Consider the following 21,953-nt stretch of genomic DNA (forward strand, 5'->3'; position numbering starts at 1 on the left):
GTTGTACAACTGAATGCCTTCAACTGAAATGTGTCTTCCGCATTTAACTCAACCCCTCTGAATCAGATAGGTGCAGGGGGGCAGCCTTAAATCGACATCCACGTCTTTGGCGACAGGGGAACAGTGGGTTAACTGCCTTGCTCAGGGGCAGAACGACAGATTTTTACCTTGTCAGCTCAAGGATTCGACCCAGCAACCTTTCGGTAGAGGGTAATGGCTAGCAGAATACGGGGTAAGGGTGGGGGGTAGCGTTGGCCAGCTGCTGTGGGCCAACAGGTGCTGAGTATTAGCCCTGGTGTGATGTGGCGTGGCAGGACACATACCAGGGCAGAGTGGTGGGGGTAGTACTGGTCTGGGATGGGGGGTTATTAGGCCTAACAGGGGGCATCATCAGAGGCGCTGGCAACAGGAAGTTCTTAATAGCTCCCATCACACCTCCCCAGAACACACGGACGGACGCACACACCACCACCTGCCAACATGTCAAACACACCACTGTCAACCTGCAGCCAATCCTCTGACCCTTTATTGGGTAAATTAGTGATCCTTTCTTCCAGGCCATATGGACCCAGAGAACACTATACTTATATACCTATGGCCGTAAAAAAACGGTAGTCTTATACATGGTGTGTGTGTGTGGGTAGGTGTCGGGGCCTGCGCACGTGTGTGGGTGTGTGTGAAAAAGACTTATGTTGCTGAGTTGTAAAACAAAAAGGCTTATGTGCTTACTTAGAGAGCTGCAGGACTTCAGAGGGACTCTGGCTGCTCTATGAAAACTCAGCTGTAGAGATGTCTGAAAAAGTTGGCAAAAACAACATTCGGTCCCTAAGAATGTTCTTCTATCAAGCTAAAAAAAATAAATGTGTCAAGTATCATTAGGCATATTGCGTAAGAAGGGGGGTTATCAGGGGAGTAGAGGGGGAGGAGAGAGGGGTGGAGTGGGGAGAGGAGTGGGTTGCTACCCGGATACGACAGTGGTTTATATTATACTCTTTAGAAAGGCTAGGGGTGGATTCAGATTTGCATCGAGTGTAATGGCTCTTTCTCTCTTGCCTGGGAATGGGCTGGCCCATTGTGGAGCTGCCGTGTGTTTGTCTGTGTGTGTGTCTGGGTCTGTGTGTGTGGTGCAGCGGTCTTATTCATCTCTGCTCACCACAGAACAGAAATGAAACCTCAGGGGAGATTTGCTTATTAATGTGCCACTTTATAAAGAAGGAAACTAAGCAAGGTACGGCTCACAGCCTGGCGAAACTGGCGCCTGCCTCACCCCCTGGACACCCTTATCAAAAGAAAGCCTTAAACCTCATACCCCAACCCCCAAAACCCTCCATATCCCTAGCCCCAGACATGGTCTCAACCCCTTCACAAAATACTGATTCACCCCCAAAAACCCACCCCTATATCCCCAGACATACTATAGTAATAACCCCCTAAACACACCATCCCACACCCCTACCCTCAGATATTGTATCAATCCCTTTCATACCTGATACCTCCAACACCAAAATCCCCATCCCCAGAAAAACTGTAGGTTCTCCCTAATCAATTCAGTACAACTTTCTCCATCCACTCAGGAGTCCCTAGTTAATGTGTTAGTCAACAGTATGTGCATGAGAGCGCAGCGTTTGCTCTTCTTGCCTGGACCTGGCACACCAAGGATACACTCCTCCACTGGCCTCCCATGTTAGAGAGACAGCGCCTGAAGACAGCCGCAATTTATTAGGGCGGCAGGTAGCCTTGAGGTTAGAGCATTGGGCCAGTAACCGAAAGGTTGCTGGTTCGAATACTGGAGCCGACAGGGTGAACAATCTATCACTGTGCCCTTGAGCAAGGCACTTAACCCTAATTGTTTCAGGGGAGCTGTATAATGGTGACCCTGGCTGTGACCCCACTCCCTGCGGGTGTCTCAGGGGGAGTTGGTATATGCTGAAAAACACGTGTGTAAAAGGACAAAAATAAGCACCCCTGTGAGGTCATTGTTGCATCTGCTCTGCCTGAGGTCACTCAGGCAACACACACAGTGATGGAGTGCTTTATCGATGGCGGGGCTCTAATTTAGGGGTATGCCAGGTTCTGGCAGCAGGGAGGTGGCGTGGCGCTGGCCCGAGGGATATGTCCTGTTCTCTAGGTCTAGGACTCTGTCTCTGTGGGAGCAGAGTGGAGCACAGGGAGGGTTGGCTATAATTGGGGGATCTGGACTGATATATAGGTTCATAATTACAGGCACTTGAGTGCACATTAACAAAAAAAACTAAAAGGGGGCTGAGCGATTATTTTAAGCATCTGCCTTGCTGTTTTGATGGAAATGGCTTTGTGGAAAATCTGAATACTGTAATTGAAGGGTAGTAATCCTTAATCCTTTACCCCCCCGTCCCTCCCAGTACAACCCCCAAACCAAAGCCCCCCGAATGAGAGTTGGCACAGGTTCCACACACAGCACACAAAGGTAGTCTCCCTTTGTTCAGTGCAACAGGCTTTAGAGGCCTGTAGTTAGTAGTTAGCCTGAGAGAATGATATTACAATGGGATGTAGGGTCTCTTTATCTGGGCTCTGTTTTCCCATCAGGAGAGCCAGTGGAGCCCTGTGGAGGGCCTGGCTTTGTTGGGTCATTTAGTTAGGAGTGTTGATTCACTACCTCCGCTGCTCTCTGGCTATGTCGGTCTGTCTCTCTCTCTGGTCTGTCTTTCACTCGGTCTCTCTCTCTAGTAGGGTTGCTGTACAGTGGATCCACTACCTACACTGCTCTAGCTCTCTCTCTTTCAGATGACCCCAGACTGAGGTAAAGCATGAGGGGTCAGGCGTTGGTCCTCCGAGGCGAGGGAGAGAGGCCCAGCGCGAGGCCCAATATCCCCCCTAAACAACACCGCAGCCTGGGTACCAGCCAGCCAAGAGCCCCAGCCAAGTCCAGCCACCCCCGATCCCCTCTGCTCTCCTCCGAGTGGGGAGGAATGTTTATTTTTCCTGGTAAATCTCGCTAATACCATCACTGCACATTTTATTAGAGGGAGCTCACTGCGATGATTCCCCTATGAGCCCCCAGTGTCCTGCTAAAGCCAGCTGTGTGTTTTTGTGTATGTGCACACTTCTGCCGGGGGCTCATGTGTGCTCATACAGTAAGTGTTTGTGTATGTAGTCCGCAGGGACTGGACAAGACCCCCCTCATTCTCAGTCCCTTCCTCCCTCCTCCTCCCCAAACACTAAGATCTCTTTTTCCTCTGACTGCATGGCAGACATTTACTTTGGCAGCAGCTATTGTCATGGGACCTTTGAGTTTCTTTTCCCGGCAGCAGGGTCCTACGCTGTTAGTGCTCTACAACCCTCCCCCCTTGTTCAGCCTTGTTTGGCGCGTTCCTCAGTGAGCTTACTATTAAGACATGATGAAGTGTAATCTGTAGGATTTACAGTATTTAAGTTTACACTGAAAAGGGTGAAAATGCTGATCCAGCTAGAGCAGGGGTGGCTAATCATTTTGTCTTAAGGGCCACATTGGTATTTAAAAAAATTCAGAGGAGGGCTGTACAGATTATTTTCCAGATCGATTTGTTCCATCTATCCATCGATCTATCTGAGATCTCTGGGTGAGACCACTCATAACATCACACGCCACACGCAATAGATTTACTAAGGGCTTTAGGGAACAAGGCCCAACTGGCCTCTGCCTGGTCTGGTGGAAACATTTGTGTCTGCTATTCGCGTTGGAAATTGGTCTATGTTGTTTTAGTGGATGAGCGCGTCAGAGCACGCCACTGGCACGGAGGCACACTTGGCATTTCAGCACGGCCCACGCTAACCAACCAACTGACGGATGGCAGGAGGATCTGTCGGTGTTTGTTTTGTAGGCCTGTTGGAGCAGACTGCATGTAGCCTACATGGCACCCATATGCCTCAATCAGTCACACAGTGGGCGGGGGAGAGGAGCAGAGAGCTACTGGTGTGTGTCCCAAATGGCACTCTGTTCCCTATACTGTATAGTGCAGTAATTTTGACCAGGGCCCATAATGTGTTCTTAGAGAAAGCATTACTACTTAGCTACCTACTCCCCTTCACTCTCTGCGGAGCATAAGGCCTCAACAAAAAGATCCAAAACTGAGAATGGGTTTGCACAGTCAGTTTAATGATCAGATTATTGACTGTTTCATAAATTGTATTACTGTATACAATTGTCAACGTACTGTATACAGTACCACGCATGGGGACAGGGATACATGGTCTGTCCTGAGCAGCTAGCTCTGGGAAACTGGACAGCATCAGGGTGCCATGTTTAGTGTCATTTAGCTATGTTTTTGAGAAAATACCCAGGTTATAGCTCTGCTTAATGGCAAGTGGTAAAACTTACAGTAAATCCATACATTTAGCCCTATGGAACTATGAGAACACCTGACTGTCTTAAAACGTTTAAGTACACCCGGCACTAGGGCTAGTCTGCAGAATCTTCCATGAACACATTTCTCCCTTTTATTAACCAGCACTATTTTTTAAGCCCACTCTCACATGTTTGCAGTACTAATAGGAATCATTGGGAAGGGAAAATAACCAGCCATATTATAACTTTGGGTTCACTTAGGACTCCGCTCTTGTGGTAGGTCCAATGAATTTATTAGAGCATAAATTGATTTTTAAATATGCATATGAATTTATTTTATTTTATCAGAGCTAGGCTTCCAAAACAAACGTAGCGGTCTCGATGCATATGTATCGCCCTCTCTGCCATTAAATGAGGTTCTTTATTCAGCCAGGCCTATAACTGAGACTCTGAGCCATTAGCTGGCTGGCTAGGTCAATACAGAGCCTGTGTGTGTCTGTGGAGCTGCTAGCCTCGCTAACCGCACTGACGGAGAGCTTCAAGCCAGAGAGTGCCCAGGACGCTGACCACATCAAACCCAGCCAGGTTTGAGAAGTAGAGAACACCAAATAAACCTGCCAGGGGGAGGTGTGGAGGTGAGGGGGGTGCGGGGAGGAGAGGAGAAGGCCCAGTTCTGTGCTGTTGTGAGTCGGTGTCTGTGGGTGTTTGAGCAAACAGCCTCCCCAAACAACTGTGGGAAGCCAGCAGCAGTGGCGGTCACGCCGGGAGTGAGAAGTGGGAGGATGGATGGAGGAATGGAGGGACGGAGTAGTGAAGGAGGAAGACAACAACCCCTATGCCCAAATCTGCATGCCCTCCCCTCCTCCTCCCTCTCTTCATGTTTGATTTAGTGATTGAGGGGTAATTTAAACGGTTCATTTCGAGGTGGATCCTGCGTTGGCAGGGATCATGGCGGTAAGGTTTTCCTAGCATGCACATGAGGATTGGTGCTTTAGCGTCACGCAGGGTGGACGGAGAGCGTGACAAGAGGTGCAAACACCGTTAGATGGTAGATGGCTCGTTCTCGCTCTTTTCCCTTGGGTGGTTTGAGACCGGATAAAAGTGATATGGATACCTAACCGGGAGTCTGTGCCAGGCAGGCAGAGAATGTATGCGTTTGACGGTCAAATGGCATCGAAAGGCTTACTTTCATGGACAGTTTAGTTTAGCTTTCCACTCTGTAGCACTGTATTGCCCATTCATACAGCTAACTGGAAGGTTCCTGAGTTGATATAATCTCCAGGTCCTAGCAGCATTATTAGGCCTTACTTGTCACTCTGTTCTTAGGCCTGGGACTGTCTGCATGTCAGACCTCTCCTGTGAAAAGCAGGGTTGTTCACCACGTCTCTTCTGTCACACTGTCACTAAATCTCCCCTTCCTCTATCCCTGCCGTTAGATTGCACAAGCAGAACAGGGACCACAGATTTACAGTATACCTGCCATAACACTGACTGAGAAACAGAGAAGAGACAGATTCAGAAGCCCTGGCATCTGCTGCTGCCTGAAATATAGTCTATCCACTGCCAAACCTCTCTCTCTCTCTATTTGTCTCTCATCTCGGTCTCATCTCTCACACACTCACTCTCTCTCCATCTCATTCTCTCCTCTTTCTTCCTCTCCCTCTCTCTCTATTCCTCTCCTCTCTCTCTCTCCCTCGCTCGCTTTTCCTCTCCCTCGCTCTCTTTTCCTCTCCCTCGCTCTCTTTTCCTCTCCCTCGCTCTCTTTTCCTCTCCCTCGCTCTCTTTTCCTCTCCCTCGCTCTCTTTTCCTCTCCCTCGCTCGCTTTTCCTCTCCCTCGCTCTCTTTTCCTCTCCCTCGCTCTCTTTTCCTCTCCCTCGCTCTCTTTTCCTCTCCCTCGCTCTCTTTTCCTCTCCCTCGCTCTCTTTTCCTCTCCCTCGCTCGCTTTTCCTCTCCCTCGCTCGCTTTTCCTCTCCCTCGCTCGCTTTTCCTCTCCCTCGCTCTCTTTTCCTCTCCCTCGCTCTCTTTTCCTCTCCCTCGCTCTCTTTTCCTCTCCCTTGCTCTCTTTTCCTCTCCCTCTCAACATGGTTGCCCTTTTAAGGTTACCACTGTGGATTTGTAGGATGTTACTCATAACAGAGTAACACACCTGAAACACTATGTGACTAGCTGTGTAAATTAGAGGCCTGTGTTGGGAGAACAGTGGTGGGCCTTTCTGTCATGGGCTTTCCTGTGTTTATAGACACCCCCTGCTACGACTGAGGGTTTTTATAAGTCAAGGAATGCTCCTCTTGCTTTGATGTGGGGAAGTCTTACACACAGAAAGCCACAAGAAGAAGAAAGGACATCTATGAAAAGCACAGCACCACATACCTGGAGGTAAGCACAAAGGGTGATGAGGCTCTTAGTATTTAGTAGTCTGGCATATGGGTACTTCACAATGTACACAGAGTATACAAAACATTAAGAACACCTGCTCATTCCATGACATAAACTGACCAGGTAAAAGCTGTGATCTCTTATTGACCCGGATAATCCACTTCAATCAGTGTAGATGAAGGGGACAAAAACAGGTTAAAGAAGGATTTTTAAGTCTTGAGACAATAGAGACATGGATTGTTTATGTGTGCCATTCAGAGTTAAGTGCCTTTTAACTGGGTATGGTAGTAGCTGCCAGGCGCACCAGTTTGTGTCAAGAACTGCAACACCGCTGTGTTTTTCACACTCAACAGTTTCCCGTGTGTATCAAGAATGGTCCACCACCCAAAGGGCATCCAGTCAACTTGACACAACTGTGGAAAGCAATGGAGTCAACATGGGCCAGCATACCTGTGGAACTCTTTCGACACCTTGTAGAGTCCACGCCCTGACAAATTGAGGCTGTTCTGAGGGGAAGGGGGGTGCAACTCAATATTACAAAGTTGTTCCTAATGCTTGGTACACTCAGTGAAGTGGGAGAGTCCCACATATGATAGTCAGTGTGACCTGGGCTGTGTCAGGTCAAAAGTAGTTCAGGGGTAGGAAACCCTGTAGAGGCACTTCATGTTTTGCTTTAGACCAGGTAATGAATTTAGCCAATTAAGTTGAGTGATTGGTAGAATCAGGTGTGGTGTCTGGCTGGGAAAGAATCCTGCAGTGAAGTGGCTGTTGCACTCAAGGACCAGGGTTGCCAACCCCTGATCTAGGGAATCGGATGTCTTTTGGGGTACAACCCAGGAAGGTGTGTTTCAGGATTTCAGGGTCACTCACCATCCACAGGGCTGATGTAGTCAGGCAGGTGTGCGGCTGCTGCTGCTGCTGCTGCGGCCGCCCCGGTCTGCATGATGAGGTCTCCGTAAGTGCTCCTGCCACTGGCCATGAGGTGGTAGTAATCTGTAGGGTTGGCACCTGGAGGTGGAGGGGGCAGGCTGAACAGACCATGCTCCTTCAGGTGCTCATGGGTCACTGTCGGACAGAGATGGAGTGAGGGGTGAGATGTGAGAGACGTGTCACAGGTCAACTAATGAACAACTGACATGGGGACAGGGAAGACTGACACAGGAACAGAGAGAGAGACGGGGGGGGTTTAAATGAGAGGACGCAGAGAGACACAGACCAAAACAGTGAGTAGTAGATTTGACAGACGGAGAGACAGAGGGGAACAGACATGGTGCGTTGCTTCACAGGTTTGAAGATCTATGCTACAGAAGATGCCTGGAGGGCAAAAGGCTTTTGATAAAAGATAGGTGAAGTCTTTGAGGTTTGCTGAGGTGTGTGAATGACCTCGGGGTGTAAACGAGGAAGAGAAAGAAGGAGGGAATAGAACATTCCTGCTCTTCTCCTGTCTCGCACATAAATTCATTGAGACAGATTACCCGCACGCGCACGCGCACACACACACACACACACACACACACACACACACACACACACACACACACACACACACACACACACACACACACACACCCATAGTGGTAGAGAAGGGAAACCCTTGAGCATTACGGAAATATTGATGTAGAACGTGTCAACACCTGCACCCTGTAAACCCACATTTAAAAGTGTCACAAGCTGTAAGAGGGAGATGTAGATTTTTCTTTCCTTTTGCAGCGAGCCACTGAGGCCTATATCCATAACTGTGGCTGCCTCCCCTAGTTTCCTGCTCTCCGTTTGCCCCTGTGGATATATCAGAGGCTAACGTCTCCACAGATAGAGAAAGGAGGAGTGGAAGAAAGTAGGGATGGAAGGGTGGAAGTTTGAACTCCCTTAAAGGGCCTAATGTAGCGGTGTCAAACCAATTTTACCCTGGGGGTCCGCATTCAGTCATCAAAGAGGTCCGGAGGGCTGCACTGAAAATGTGCTATATTTCCTCGCCGTAAAAATGTGAAAAAATTGTCCTCTATCTATAGTTTTTACAATTTCCGATGCTCCCTGAATGTCTAGCTTTCATTTGGGTGATTCTTAGCAAGATGGACACAGTCAAGAAACTGTATGAATGTAGGTCTATTTGTCACGTTCTGACCTTTATTTCCTGTGTTTTGTATTTAGTTAGTATGGTCAGGGCGTGAGTTGGGTGGGCAGTCTATGTTTGTTTTTCTAGGTTTTGGGTATTTCTTTGTTTTCGGCCTAGTATGGTTCTCAATCAGAGGCAGGTGTCATTAGTTGTCTCTGATTGAGAATCATACTTAGGTAGCCTGGGTTTCACTGTGTGTTTGTGGGTGATTGTTCCTGTCTCTGTGTTTGCACCAGATAGGACTGTTTTAGGTTTTCTCACGTTTGTTGTTTTTGTTAGTTATCTCATGTGTAGTTTCTTTATAAATTAAAGAACATGAATAACCACCATGCTTACTTTTTGGTCCGCTTCTCTTTCACCAGAAAACCCTTACACTATTATCATTTCTACACAGTTTCCATTTGGTTTTAGTCATTTGAAGTTAAATATGTTTTACTCCAAACACCCCTGACTACTGTTAGTTAGATAAACTGGGGAGGAGAGAGGGGGGGAAGGAGGGGTGGAGGTTTGAGCCTCCTTCCTCTGCAGTGCCTAAACCATGGGCCACACCAAACCGGTCCTATCAGGACTAATTAGGGCTGGCTGTGGTAAAAAAAGAACAGGGGTCTGTTTGTGCTGGCTAGGAGGCCCACAGAGAAGCTTTAGTTTCTCCTCGCCTGCCCGGATCACATAACCACTTCCAGTAGCTGCTTGTGTGGACTGGACAGACAGGATGGTGGAGGGTAGTGGACTGGACAGACAGACTGAGGATGGTGGAGGGTAGTGGACTGGACAGACAGACTGAGGATGGTGGAGGGTAGTGGACTGGACAGACAGACTGAGGATGGTGGAGGGTAGTGGACTGGACAGACAGGTTGACGATGGTGGAGGGTAGTGGACTGGACAGACAGACTGAGGATGGTGGAGAGTAGTGGACTGGACAGACAGACTGAGGATGGTGGAGGGTAGTGGACTGGACAGACAGGTTGACGATGGTGGAGGGTAGTGGACTGGACAGACAGACTGAGGATGGTGGAGAGTAGTGGACTGGACAGACAGACTGAGGATGGTGGAGAGTAGTGGACTGGACAGACAGACTGAGGATGGTGGAGAGTAGTGGATAGGTCAGACATAAGGACTGGAGCATGGTAGTGGAGGGTAGAGGATAAAACCAGTAGTCGTCCCGGTGAAACCAGCTCAAAAAGCCAGGGAATTCAACAGACAGAGCCTCCTTGCTCTGCGTTCTGTCTCATTTACATGGTTTGGAGTGACCCTACACTGCTGTATCAGACATATAGTAGACATTGACAACATTGACGATAAAGGGTGTGGATGTTTCCTATAATTGGAAGATATGTCCCTTTCTTGATATAAACAAGTTGATATGCTGATAAAATGGACTGATTTTATAACTCCACACACAAAAATAATAATCTCTGGGACAACTAACAGTAGTGTCCAGGCATTAGGTTACTAAAACTATACTCAAAACAAGTCGTCTACAACTACTTTACAGGTATTCCATCTCTAGAATTATCTACAGTATTCTCCGACAGGCTCCAAGCTTAATGCCCTCCTCCATTTTATGACATACTTCTTTGCCACTGCTGCCACTATATCAGTGACAGAATCTCTTCCGCATTGCTTCTCCTAAAAGCCACAAAGCCATTAAAGTCAACAGGGGAGTACACTCAGTGATTTATCATTGGGCCTCTAAGACAGCTCTATCTCTCAGCCTTTGTCGCCTCTCAGGCAGCTCTCTCTACTCCCTTCAACCCGTTGTTGTAACAGGGTCGTGAGGACAGGCCTGTCATCATATGAGCTCCATATTGGGGAGGGAAATGTGCTTTGTTAGTCTTTGCTAATTTCCATGGTTTCCGATACCCAAACATTTGTTCAGAAACGTATACACACATTCTAGCATGCGTACACATACTCTTTCTTTCTCTCTCTAGCTCTCGCGCACACACACACACACACACACACACACACACACACACACACACACACACACACACACACACACACACACACACACACACACACACACACACACACACACACACACACACACACACACACACACACACTTAAGTGACTTTTATACAACGGGTAACCAACATTTAATAATTTACACTTTAAGTTGGAAGTTTACATACACCTTAGCCAAATACATTTAAACTCAGTTTTTCACAATTCCTGACATTTAATTTGAGTAAAAATTCCCTTACTCAGGTCAGTTAGGATCACCACTTTATTTTAAGAATGTGAAATGTCAGAATAATAGAGAGAGAGAGAGAATGATTTATTTCAGCTTTCGTTTCTTTCATCACATGCCCAGTGTGTCAGAAGTTTACATACACTCAATTAGTAGTTGATAGCATTGCCTTTAAAATTGTTAAACTTGGGTCAAATGTTTTGGGTAGCCTTCCACAAGCTTCCCACAATAAGTTGGGTGAATTTTAGCCCATTCCTCCTGACAGAGCTGGTGTAACTGAGTCAGGTTTGTAGGCCTCCTTGCTCGCACACACTTTTTCAGTTCTGCCCACACATGTTCTATAGGATTCAGGTCAGGGCTTTGTGATGGCGACTCCAATACCTTGACTTTGTTGTCCTTAAGCCATTTTGCCACAACTTTGGAAGTATGCTTCGGGTCATTGTCCATTTAGAAGACCCATTTGTGATCAAGCTTTAACTTCCTGACTGATGTCTTGAGATGTTGCTTCAATATATTCACATAATTTCCCTCCATGATGCCATCTATTTTGTGAAGGGCACTAGTCTCTCCTGCAGCAAAGCACCCCCACAACATGATGCTGCCACCCCCGTGCTTCACGGTTGGGGATGGTGTTCTTCGGCTTGCAAGCCTCCCCCCTTTTCCTCCAAACATAACAATTGTCATTATGGCCAAACAGTTATATTTTTGTTTCATCAGACCAGAGGACATTTCTCCAAAAAGTACGATCTTTGTCCCCATATGGTGTTGCAAACTGTAGTCTTGCTTTTTTAAGTTGGTTTTGGAGCAGTGGCTTCTTCCTTGCTGAGCGATCTTTCAGGTTGATATAGGACTCGTTTTACTGTGGATATAGATACTTTTGTACCTGTTTCCTCCAACATATTCACAAGGTCCTTTGCTGTTGTTCTGAGATTGATTTGCACTTTTCACACCAAAGTACGTTCATCTCTAGGAGATTATTATTATTATAGAACACGTCTCCTTCCACGGCTGCGTGGTCCCATGGTGTTTATACTTGCATACTATTGTTTGTACAGATGAGCGTGGTACCTTCAGGTGTTTGGAAAGTGCTCCCAAAGATGAACCAGACATTTGGAGGACTACCATTTTTCTTCTGAGGTCTTAGATGATCTCTTTTGAAGTTTGAAGGTAGACCTTGAAATACATCCACAGGTCCACCTCCAATTGACTCAAATGATGTCAATTAGCCTATCAGAAGCTTCTAAAGCCATGACATAATTTCTGACCCACTGGAATTGTGATACAGTGAATTATAAGTGAAATAATCTGTCTGCAAACAATTGTTGGAAACATTACTTGTGTCATGCACAAAATAGATGTCCTAACCGACTTGCCAAAACTATAGTTTGTTAACAAGAAATTTGTGGAGTGGTTGAAAAACTAGTTTTAATGACTCCAACCTAAGTGTATGTAAACTTCCGACTTCAACTGTATGTATTTTCACTAAAAACTTTATTTGAATCTATTATTAGCATATTATTTAATCCTTCCACAAAATATAGTCCTGACACAAATCTAGGGTTGCTACCCAAGCCGGCTGGTCGTTCGGTCTATTGGTTTGGTTGCCGGTGATGTGACCCAGTCGTTGAGTCTTCTTGTTCTGCATCTGTGGACGCATCCCTGACTTTGTTCTCAATGCTCTATTGCTATACTGGCTGGCAACGTTCTTATCCCTTGCTTGCTAGCTAGCCAACTACAAATATTTTACAGTCACGTCAAACAGCACAGCCAGGCTAACAACAAAGTAGCTGAGTTTGCGTTTGTTTAAGCTGTTTTCTAGTGATATTTATTTGGATACATCAATGATAATAGCTAATGATACACTATTTCACCTGGAATAGATAATGTGCTCTGTCGTCAGGACATTGTTGTTCAGAGGAACTAGCCAACAACACAGCTAACACAACCACTTCAAACTGAAGCTGGAAATACTGCAAACTAGCTGCACTTCATTTCGTTTGACCTGTTTTTACTTAGTTTTGTTTTAACCAGTTTTTAAAATGGACATTTCTTTGTAAATATCCACTAAAATGATGCTGATTCATGATTTCGACTGGCTGAGAAAAGCTGCCTGCCTGTCTGTCTGTCTCATTCTGACTCCCAACACGTTCATTACTATGGGACAGTTAGAGATTGAATTTCAATACTGAAATAATATTGCAAATATGAAAGGGTAAGATAGCAAGTTTTACCGCTATTGAAAACCAATTGCTAGTCTAAAAGAAATGGGAGCTAATGTCTAGATGCTTTTTACAGTGGAGATCAAGTTCATAAATTGTCTGGCTAGTGGATTGTGTAGTGAGATGGGACAGAGTAAATAGGCATTTCAACGTCATAGCTTTAGCCGGTGGTAACTTGTGGAATAAACACCGGTTGGAATGCGGTTTTAACCAATGAGCGTCCCACCCATTGTATAAACCATACACATCCCATTACATGAGAGGATGAAAGGGAAAAAAAGTTTTAATATAGCGGAGTGTATTAGGTGTTAGACAAATTTTCACAGTATGGTGGGTAATCTGGTGTGTAAACAACATAACACATATATCCAGGTTTGTTCTGGGAGATGTGTTCCAGACATTCTCTCTCTGTGTTTATAGTGAGAATTATCCATTAAGTCTTATTTCCCTTAAACACAGCCTGATCTTCTCATCTCACCTCCTTAAAACTGAACCGAATGTCTGTAAATCTATCATCACACACCCTTACATAACAAGTTTCTCACTATATTTCTTTCTTATTTTTAGGATTTGTATATACACCGCTCAAAAAATAAAGGGAACATTAACATAACACATCCTAGATCTGAATGAATGAAATATTCTTATTAAAATACTTTTTTCTTTACATAGTTCAATGTGCTGACAACAAAATCACACAAAAATTATCAATGGAAATCAAATTGAGGGCGGTCTGGATTTGGAGTCACACTCAAAATGAAAGTGGAAAACCACACTACAGGCTGATCCAACTTTGATGTAATGTCCTTAAAACAAGTCAAAATGAGGCTCAATAGTGTGTGTGGCCTGCACGAGCCTGTAGGACCTCCCTACAACGCTTGGGCATGCTCCTGATGAGGTGGCGGATGGTCTCCTGAGGGATCTCCTCCCAGACCTGGACTAAAGCATCCGACAACTCCTGGACAGTCTGTGGTGCAACGTGTCGTTGGTGGATGGAGCGAGACATGATGTCCCAGATGTGCTCAATTGGATTCAGGTCTGGGGAATGGGCAGGCCAGTCCATAGCATCGATGCCTTCCTCTTGCAGGAACTGCTGACACACTCCAGCCACATGAGGTCTAGCATGGTCTTGCATTAGGAGGAACCCAGGGCCAACCGCACCAGCATATGGTCTCACAAGGGGTCTGAGGATCTCATCTCGGTACCTAATGGCAGTCAGGCTACCTCTGGCGAGCACAGAAAGAAATGCCAACACACACCATGACTGACCCACCGCCAAACCGGTCATGCTGGAGGATGTTGCAGGCAGCAGAACGTTCTCCACAGCGTCTCCAGACTCTGTCACATGTGCTCAGTGTCAACCTGCTTTCATCTGTGAAGAGCACAGGGCGCCAGTGGCGAATTTGCCAATCTTGGTGTCCTCTGGCAGATGCCAAACGTCCTGCACGGTGTTGGGCTGTAAGCACAATCCCCACCTTTGGACGTCGGGCCCTCATACCACCCTCATGGAGTCTGTTTCTGACCGTTTGAGCAGACACATGCACATTTGTGGCCTGCTGTAGGTCATTTTGCAGGGCTCTGGCAGTGCTCCTCCTGCTCCTCCTTGCACAAAGGTTGAGGTAGCGGTCCTGCTGCTGGGTTGTTGCCTCCTCCACGTCTCCTGATGTACTGGCCTGTCTCCTGGTAGAGCCTCCATGCTCTGGACACTACGCTGACAGACACAGCAAACCTTCTTGCCACAGCTCACATTGATGTGCCATCCTGCATGAGCTGCACTACCTGAGCCACTTGTGTGGGTTGTAGACTCCGTCTCATGCTACCACTAGAGTGAAAGCACCGCCAGCATTCAAAAGTGACCAAAACATCAGCCAGGAAGCATAGGAACTGAGAAGTGGTCTGTGGTCACCACCTGCGGAAGCACTCCTTTATTGGGGGTGTCTTGCTAATTGCCTATAATTTCCACCTGTTGTCTATTCCATTTGCACAACAGTATGTGACATTTATTGTCAATCAGTGTTGCTTCCTAAGTGGACAGTTTGATTTCACAGAAGTGTGATTGACTTGGAGTTACATTGTGTCGTTTAAGTGTTTTTTTGAGCAGTGTATATCATGTACAATCTGACAGATATGGGTGTAGAAAATATGATGCACTTTTTAATATTTTGTATTTCTTTTAATGCTCTGTTACAGTAAGCTCCCCTATAACTGCCAGTAGTTTGTATATGTGTGTCTCACCTTCTGCAGGGCTGAGTCCGCGGGCAGCAGAGATCATGGAGAGGGTGGGGCTGCTGTGCATGGAGCGGAGGTAGTGCTCCATCTGGGGGTGGACGTAAGAGTGAGGGGGGGCTGAAGGGGGAATCCCCCGTCCCTGCTGCGTGGGGGGACAGACGGATCAGAGAGATGCCGTCTGAGATGACCGGACTGCCTGCTAGGCCATGATGTCTGGAAAGAGCGAGGGAAAATGAGTTAGAAACAGAAATAGAGTGAAAGAGACAACCATGCACAAGCATGAATACCTTGAAAGAGTAATGCAAATCAGTGTTTTGTACAATAGGATTTTAGTGAATTGAACATGTTAGTGGTTTACATGTGCTGTATGTCTGCCATTCAGGTCGGTCCCTGAAAACATGTACATGTCAATCCAGATCCACTACTAGCGTTCCTGATCTGTCCTAGTGAACCGCTCCTGCCTGAAGCATTGAACAAGTTGAGACTGAGTGTCTCAGACTACACTCCTATGAAAAAGCCTACTGTTTGGGTGTCTGTTTGGGTGGGCACAGCCAAGGTGTCTCTCATATTAGTACTTAGCCCTGTTACGAGTCAGCACATCCATCCGGATGTAACTGTAAAAAACTGAGGCGTCTAGTTGGCCACCTTCAAGCTACCAGATTAATAGAACAAGATACCCTGACTAAAGTTGAGTCATTGATAATATAGCCCACAGGTCACAGTCAGTGGGATATAAATGTGTCATCTGTTGGCAGGTAACTAGCAGGTCTGCTTGTAGAAACACAGCCAAGAGGCTGCTGTAACTCTTGATAGCTACTCCCTGAAGCCAGAATAGAACACTGAATACCGTGCCGGCTGTCTGCTGGCCGCTGGCACAGTTCTTTTAACTGTTTTTGGCAAAGCTTGTTCTTTGAAGGGGCATGCTACTCCTTGTGTTAATATGGTTGTTGGGTCTAATTGAAACCTCTGTGTGTGGTGAGCCAGGCAGTACAGCACCTGGAAACAGGTGAAGAGGAGAAGATGTCAGGTTTTAAAGAAAGCAGGCCAGTACCACATCCTCACCTCTCCACTCTCTTTCTGCTGCTATACAGGCCTACAGGCTTCTCCTATACTACAGGCTGCTTCTCTTAACCAAGGAGTAGATGTGTCCAGAGGCGTTTTTAAAGAAAGCAGACCAGTACCACGACCTCACACTTCATTAGTCTCCAAGTTACCACTGTAATGAGTCACAGTATGCTGTCCATTGGGGAGGGGGGGAGAGAGGGTTGATGAAGTGGAGCGGGACATGGGGGTGGATTCGGGAGAGTGGGATGAGGAGGTGGGGGAGGATGGGAGAAAGTGGGGACGGTGAGGTTGGGGGCTCAGCGTACCAGACTTCAGTCTGCTCAACTGATGAGTTGCAGGGCAGGCAGGCAACACACAGAAACAACTCAAATGCTCTTTGCTTTGAAGAAAAAAGTATTTGAAGCCGATATAAGTTAGTATACACAAAGATGTTTTAACATCCATTAGTTATAATGATAAGAATTCATATTAGATACTACTTGGACCTTAGACTTACAACACACATTTCTGTAGTAAATGCTGATATGTGCCAGGAGTACACGAGGTAAAGAAAATAGTTGAAATACTGATATGGCTTCTTCCCGTAAAATCTGTGGATTTGGTTATACTGATCTCCCACTGAAATCCATAGGGATGAGAAGCTGGCAGAGGCTGGTTGTGGGTCTGAAAGGTGGGTCTGAGATGTTAGCGTTCTTGGCAAGGCCTGGGTTCACCTCAGTCTCTCATTTATACCCCTCTCTGTATGGGAGCCAACCTGCACCCAACCCAGCTCTTGCTGCTCCCTCCGTTTCCAGTAAACGCCTACAGACAACCAGCCTTGTCTGATGGCCAACTTTCTGCCGTCAACCCCTCCAATGGACGGACCATAAAGAGGTCTCTGTTCTGGGGGAGCTGAGAAGAAACAGACGCTCCATACACAAAAACACAAGCTGATTCCCTCCCCTTGGAGCTTCCACCCGGCACAGGTCTAGAGGCCTGTGCAAGTTTCACAGATTAGCGTTCAGCTTCACTGATGCTCCAGGTTTCGTAAAACTGGCACCAGAGTGCTCTTATCTGTCTGAGTAATTTACTACGGACCGTGCTGGTTGGTCACCGTCCTTCATGTTTAGCCACAGTGTTCCCGGTTATCGCTGCGCTGTGGGGGGAGTGTCATTTGGAGGCACCGGTGGGATCTGAGGTGTAACGACCCCAAAGAGCCTTTAGAGCGGGCTGAGGCTGCGATCCCAAATGGCACCCTATTCCTTATATAGTGCACTACTTTTGACCAAAGCCCTATGGACCCTGGTCAAAAGTATTGCACTAAATAGGGAATATGGTACAATTTTGGACGTTGACTGACTCGCCTGTGGTCCCGACCTCAGCCACAGAGAATCAACACAGAGTACACAAGTGAACATTTTCAAATGTGCCATTTCTTAATAAACATTTAAAGCCAGATAAGAGGCCAATGTTGTGTTTATACATACAGTGGTATTGGACTCCTTTCAAGTATTTGGAATATAAGTCAATATACTTAATTGAAACTGTGAAATTGAAATTGGCTAGTTTGTGGAGGCTGTGAATGCTCTCCCTTATGGGAGCCCCCTCCTAGATGGAATCTAAACAAGCTTGAAGTGCAAAAATGAACAACAACTAACCTGACTGGTGCAAAATGAATTGGTCGTGCCCTACCTCCCAGACTTAAATGAGTTATTTGATCAGAGCTCAAATGGAGAAATGAATTGGTCGTGCCCTACCTCCCAGACTTAAATGAGTTATTTGATCAGAGCTCAAATGGAGAAATGAATTGGTCGTGCCCTACCTCCCAGACTTAAATGAGTTATTTGATCAGAGCTCAAATGGAGAAATGAATTGGTCGTGCCCTACCTCCCAGACTTAAATGAGTTATTTGATCAGAGCTCAAATGGAGAAATGAATTGGTCGTGCCCTACCTCCCAGACTTAAATGAGTTATTTGATCAGAGCTCAAATGGAGAAATGAATTGGTCGTGCCCTACCTCCCAGACTTAAATGAGTTATTTGATCAGAGCTCAAATGGAGAAATGAATTGGTGAATTGGTGCCCTACCTCCCAGACTTAAATGAGTTATTTGATCAGAGCTCAAATGGAGAAATGAATTGGTCGTGCCCTACCTCCCAGACTTAAATGAGTTATTTGATCAGAGCTCAAATGGAGAAATGAATTGGTCGTGCCCTACCTCCCAGACTTAAATGAGTTATTTGATCAGAGCTCAAATGGAGAAATGAATTGGTCGTGCCCTACCTCCCAGACTTAAATGAGTTATTTGATCAGAGCTCAAATGGAGAAATGAATTGGTCGTGCCCTACCTCCCAGACTTAAATGAGTTATTTGATCAGAGCTCAAATGGAGAAATGAATTGGTCGTGCCCTACCTCCCAGACTTAAATTAGTTATTTGATCAGAGCTCAAATGGAGAAATTACATACAATTGACACATATACATTTCTTAAACCCCTCGAATTACTTTGTTTCAACGGTGAAGTGTTTCTGAATGCCTTTTTCAATGGGGTTCTTTGAGCTTCAAAATGCCGCAGTAAAACATTGCAGTTTTCACACATAATCATCATCAAAACCTTATTTGTCTGTCACAGTATGACACAGAACATGTTAACAAACACCATTAATCACACACGTGCGTGTTTGAGTCTTTGATAATGAGGTAAAATGTCCTACATTGGCCTGTCAGGAGACAACAAGTAGGAGACCTCTCTGACAGCTACTATTATTGAAGTCTTGTCAATCTGCCCTCTTTCTGACAAGATGTTACTTGAACTGTTTCTCCACAGACAGGTCTTAGTCACAGACAGAGCATGTAGTGCAACAATCCTGAACAAACAAGCCTGTGAGAGCAGGCTGTCTCTACATCAGAACCTGTCATTTAAAGAGAATTCCATCATACATAGCGCCATGGGTGGCTACCAGACTAAACTGATGAAACTGAAGTGGTCCTTTGTAGCTCAGTTAGCAGGGCATGGCGCTTGCAACGCCAGGATAGAGGGTTTGATTTCCGGAACCACCCATACATAACATGTATGAAAGCATGACTGTGAAAGGCCCTGCATGGTCAATCTGATGCCTGCAGTGGCCATACAGCATTTACTGCGATACGGCCTCTGCAGAATTCAGGGCATTCATACTTCATGCGCTTCCTGTAGCACTGCAGAGCTGTTACGAAGGAAGTTTTCAAGAAAGTGAGTTTGTGTTTATACAGGACCTCCCGGCCCCACCTACTGTCAACCAGCTATACAAAGCCCTCCACATTGTTACAAAATGTGGGAGGTGCACGGTGATGCAGTACGGAGCTCGATTTGGCACGGGGCTTGATTTGGCCTCTGCATGCCTCCGGAGGCTTCTCAATTGTGTCACCCCGTCCATACGGATCCTCCGACCACATTTTCAGATCAAGCATAAATTGGTTTTAAGTCGCTTTGGATAAAAGAGAGTGGAAGACAGACGTCTCTTTATCTTTGTCTGTAGCTATGTACAGTGCATTTAGAAGGCATTCAGAATCACTTTTTACATGTTACAGCCTTATTCCAAAATGTATTAAATAGTCCCCCCCCATCAATCTACACAATACCACATAATGACAAAGCAAAACAGGTTATTAGGAATGTTACAAATGTATAAAAAAAACTGAAATATCACATTTACATAAGTATTCAGACCCTTTACTCAGTACTTTGTTGAAGCATCTTTGGCAGCAATTATAGCCTCGCGTCTTCTTGGGTATGATGCTACAAGCTTGGCACACCTGTATTTGGGGAGTTTCTCCCATTCTTCTCTGCAGATCCTCTCAAGCTCTGTCAGGTTGGAGGGGGAGCGTCGCTGCACAGCTATTTTCAGGTCTCTCCAGAGATGTTCGATCGGGTTCAAGTCCGGGCTCTGGCTGGGCCAACAAAGGACATTCAGAGACTTGTCTCGAAGCCACTCCTGCGTTTTCTTGGCTGTGTGCTTAGGGTTGTTGTCCTGTTGGAAGGTGAACCTTTGCTCCAGTCTGAGGTCCTGAGCACTCTGGAGCATATTTTCATCAAGGATCTCTGTACTTTACACCATTCATCTTTCCCTCAATCCTAACTAGTCACCTGGTCCCTGCCGCTGAAAAACATCCCCTCAGCATGATGCTGCCACAACCATGCTTCACCGTAGGGAAGGTATTGGCCAAGGGATGAGCAGTGCCTAGTTTCCTCCAGACATGACGCTTGGTATTCTGGCTAAAGAGTTCAATCTAGGTTTCATCAGACCAGAGAATCTTGTTTCTCATGGTACCTTTTAGCAAACTCCAAGCGGGCTGTCATGTGCATTTTATTGAGGAGTGGCTTCCGTCTGACCACTCTATAATAAATATCTGATTTGTGGAATGCTGCAGGAAGGTTCTTCCATCTCACCTCCCTGATCGAGGGCCTTCCCCCCCGATTGCTCAGTGTGGCCAGCTCTAGGAAGAGTCTTGATTCCAAACTTATTCCATTTAAGAATGATGGAGGCCACTGTGTTCTTGGGACCTTCAATGCTGCAGAAATGTTTTGGTACCCTTCCCCAGATCTGTGTCTCGACACAATCCTGTCTCTGAGTTCTACGGACAATTCTTTCGACCTCGTGGCTTGGTTTTTGCTCTGACGTGCACTTGCTCTGTCGTGCACTCCCACAATTGTGGGACCTTATATAGACAGGTATGTGCCTTTCCAAATAATGTCTAATCAATTGGATTTACCACAGGTGGACTCAATGGAAACAGGATGCACCTGAGCTCAATTTCAAGTCTCATATAAAGGGTAAAGTACTTATGTAAAGTAAAGTACATAAAGGGTCTGAGTACTTATGTAAATAAGGTATGTTTTTATTTTTAATACATTTGCTAAAATAAAAAAAAATTAAAAACAGTTCTCGCTTTGTCATTATGGGGTATTGTGCATAGATTGAGGAGTACATTTTTGTTATTTCATCCATTTCAAAATAAGGCTGTAACATAAGAAAATGGGGAAAAGGTGAAGGGGTCTGAATACTTTCCGAATGCACTGTATATTGTAGGAGGTGTAGAAAGTGGAGGGTGAATACAAGCCACACAACCTACAGTACATTTCTACTTGAGGTAATTGTTGTTTGCTTCACTGTATGATTACTAGCTTATGTAGCTACTCTCTGCTATCCCATTGTTGGATTCCTAGTGTGAGAAAAAGTGCATTTGGACAAGGGATTGCTTGTTTGAGCTTCAAAAACATATGAGTAAGTGCATAACTGTGTGTATACATGTGGAGTACAGAGGATAGGGGAGGGGGATGTTTCTGTGCGGTCCTTTTGGTGTGGGGCAGGGCAGTAAATGGACATAGGCTGGTTAGGGCCACCTGGACCTACTGTATTCAACACCTCTTTTTAAGTAGCCTTAGTCTTTACGGCAACTCCAGGGTGGTGGAACAAGGCGTTAAGGAAGCCTT

General features: G+C 46.0%; 1 protein-coding gene across 1 annotated transcript in view; it reads right to left on the reverse strand.

Annotated features, from left to right (window-relative positions):
- LOC124044002 (zinc finger protein GLI2-like) overlaps positions 1 to 21,953 on the reverse strand; it is a 109,384-nt gene that overhangs the window by 23,067 nt on the left and 64,364 nt on the right. Inside the window, 3 exon segments of the mRNA XM_046363274.1 lie at positions 7,550 to 7,744; positions 15,444 to 15,552; positions 15,554 to 15,650. Of these exon segments, the coding sequence (XP_046219230.1) occupies positions 7,550 to 7,744; positions 15,444 to 15,552; positions 15,554 to 15,650 (401 nt within the window).

This window comes from Oncorhynchus gorbuscha, linkage group LG09, assembly GCF_021184085.1.
Source record: "Oncorhynchus gorbuscha isolate QuinsamMale2020 ecotype Even-year linkage group LG09, OgorEven_v1.0, whole genome shotgun sequence".
Taxonomy (NCBI): Eukaryota; Metazoa; Chordata; class Actinopteri; order Salmoniformes; family Salmonidae; genus Oncorhynchus; species Oncorhynchus gorbuscha.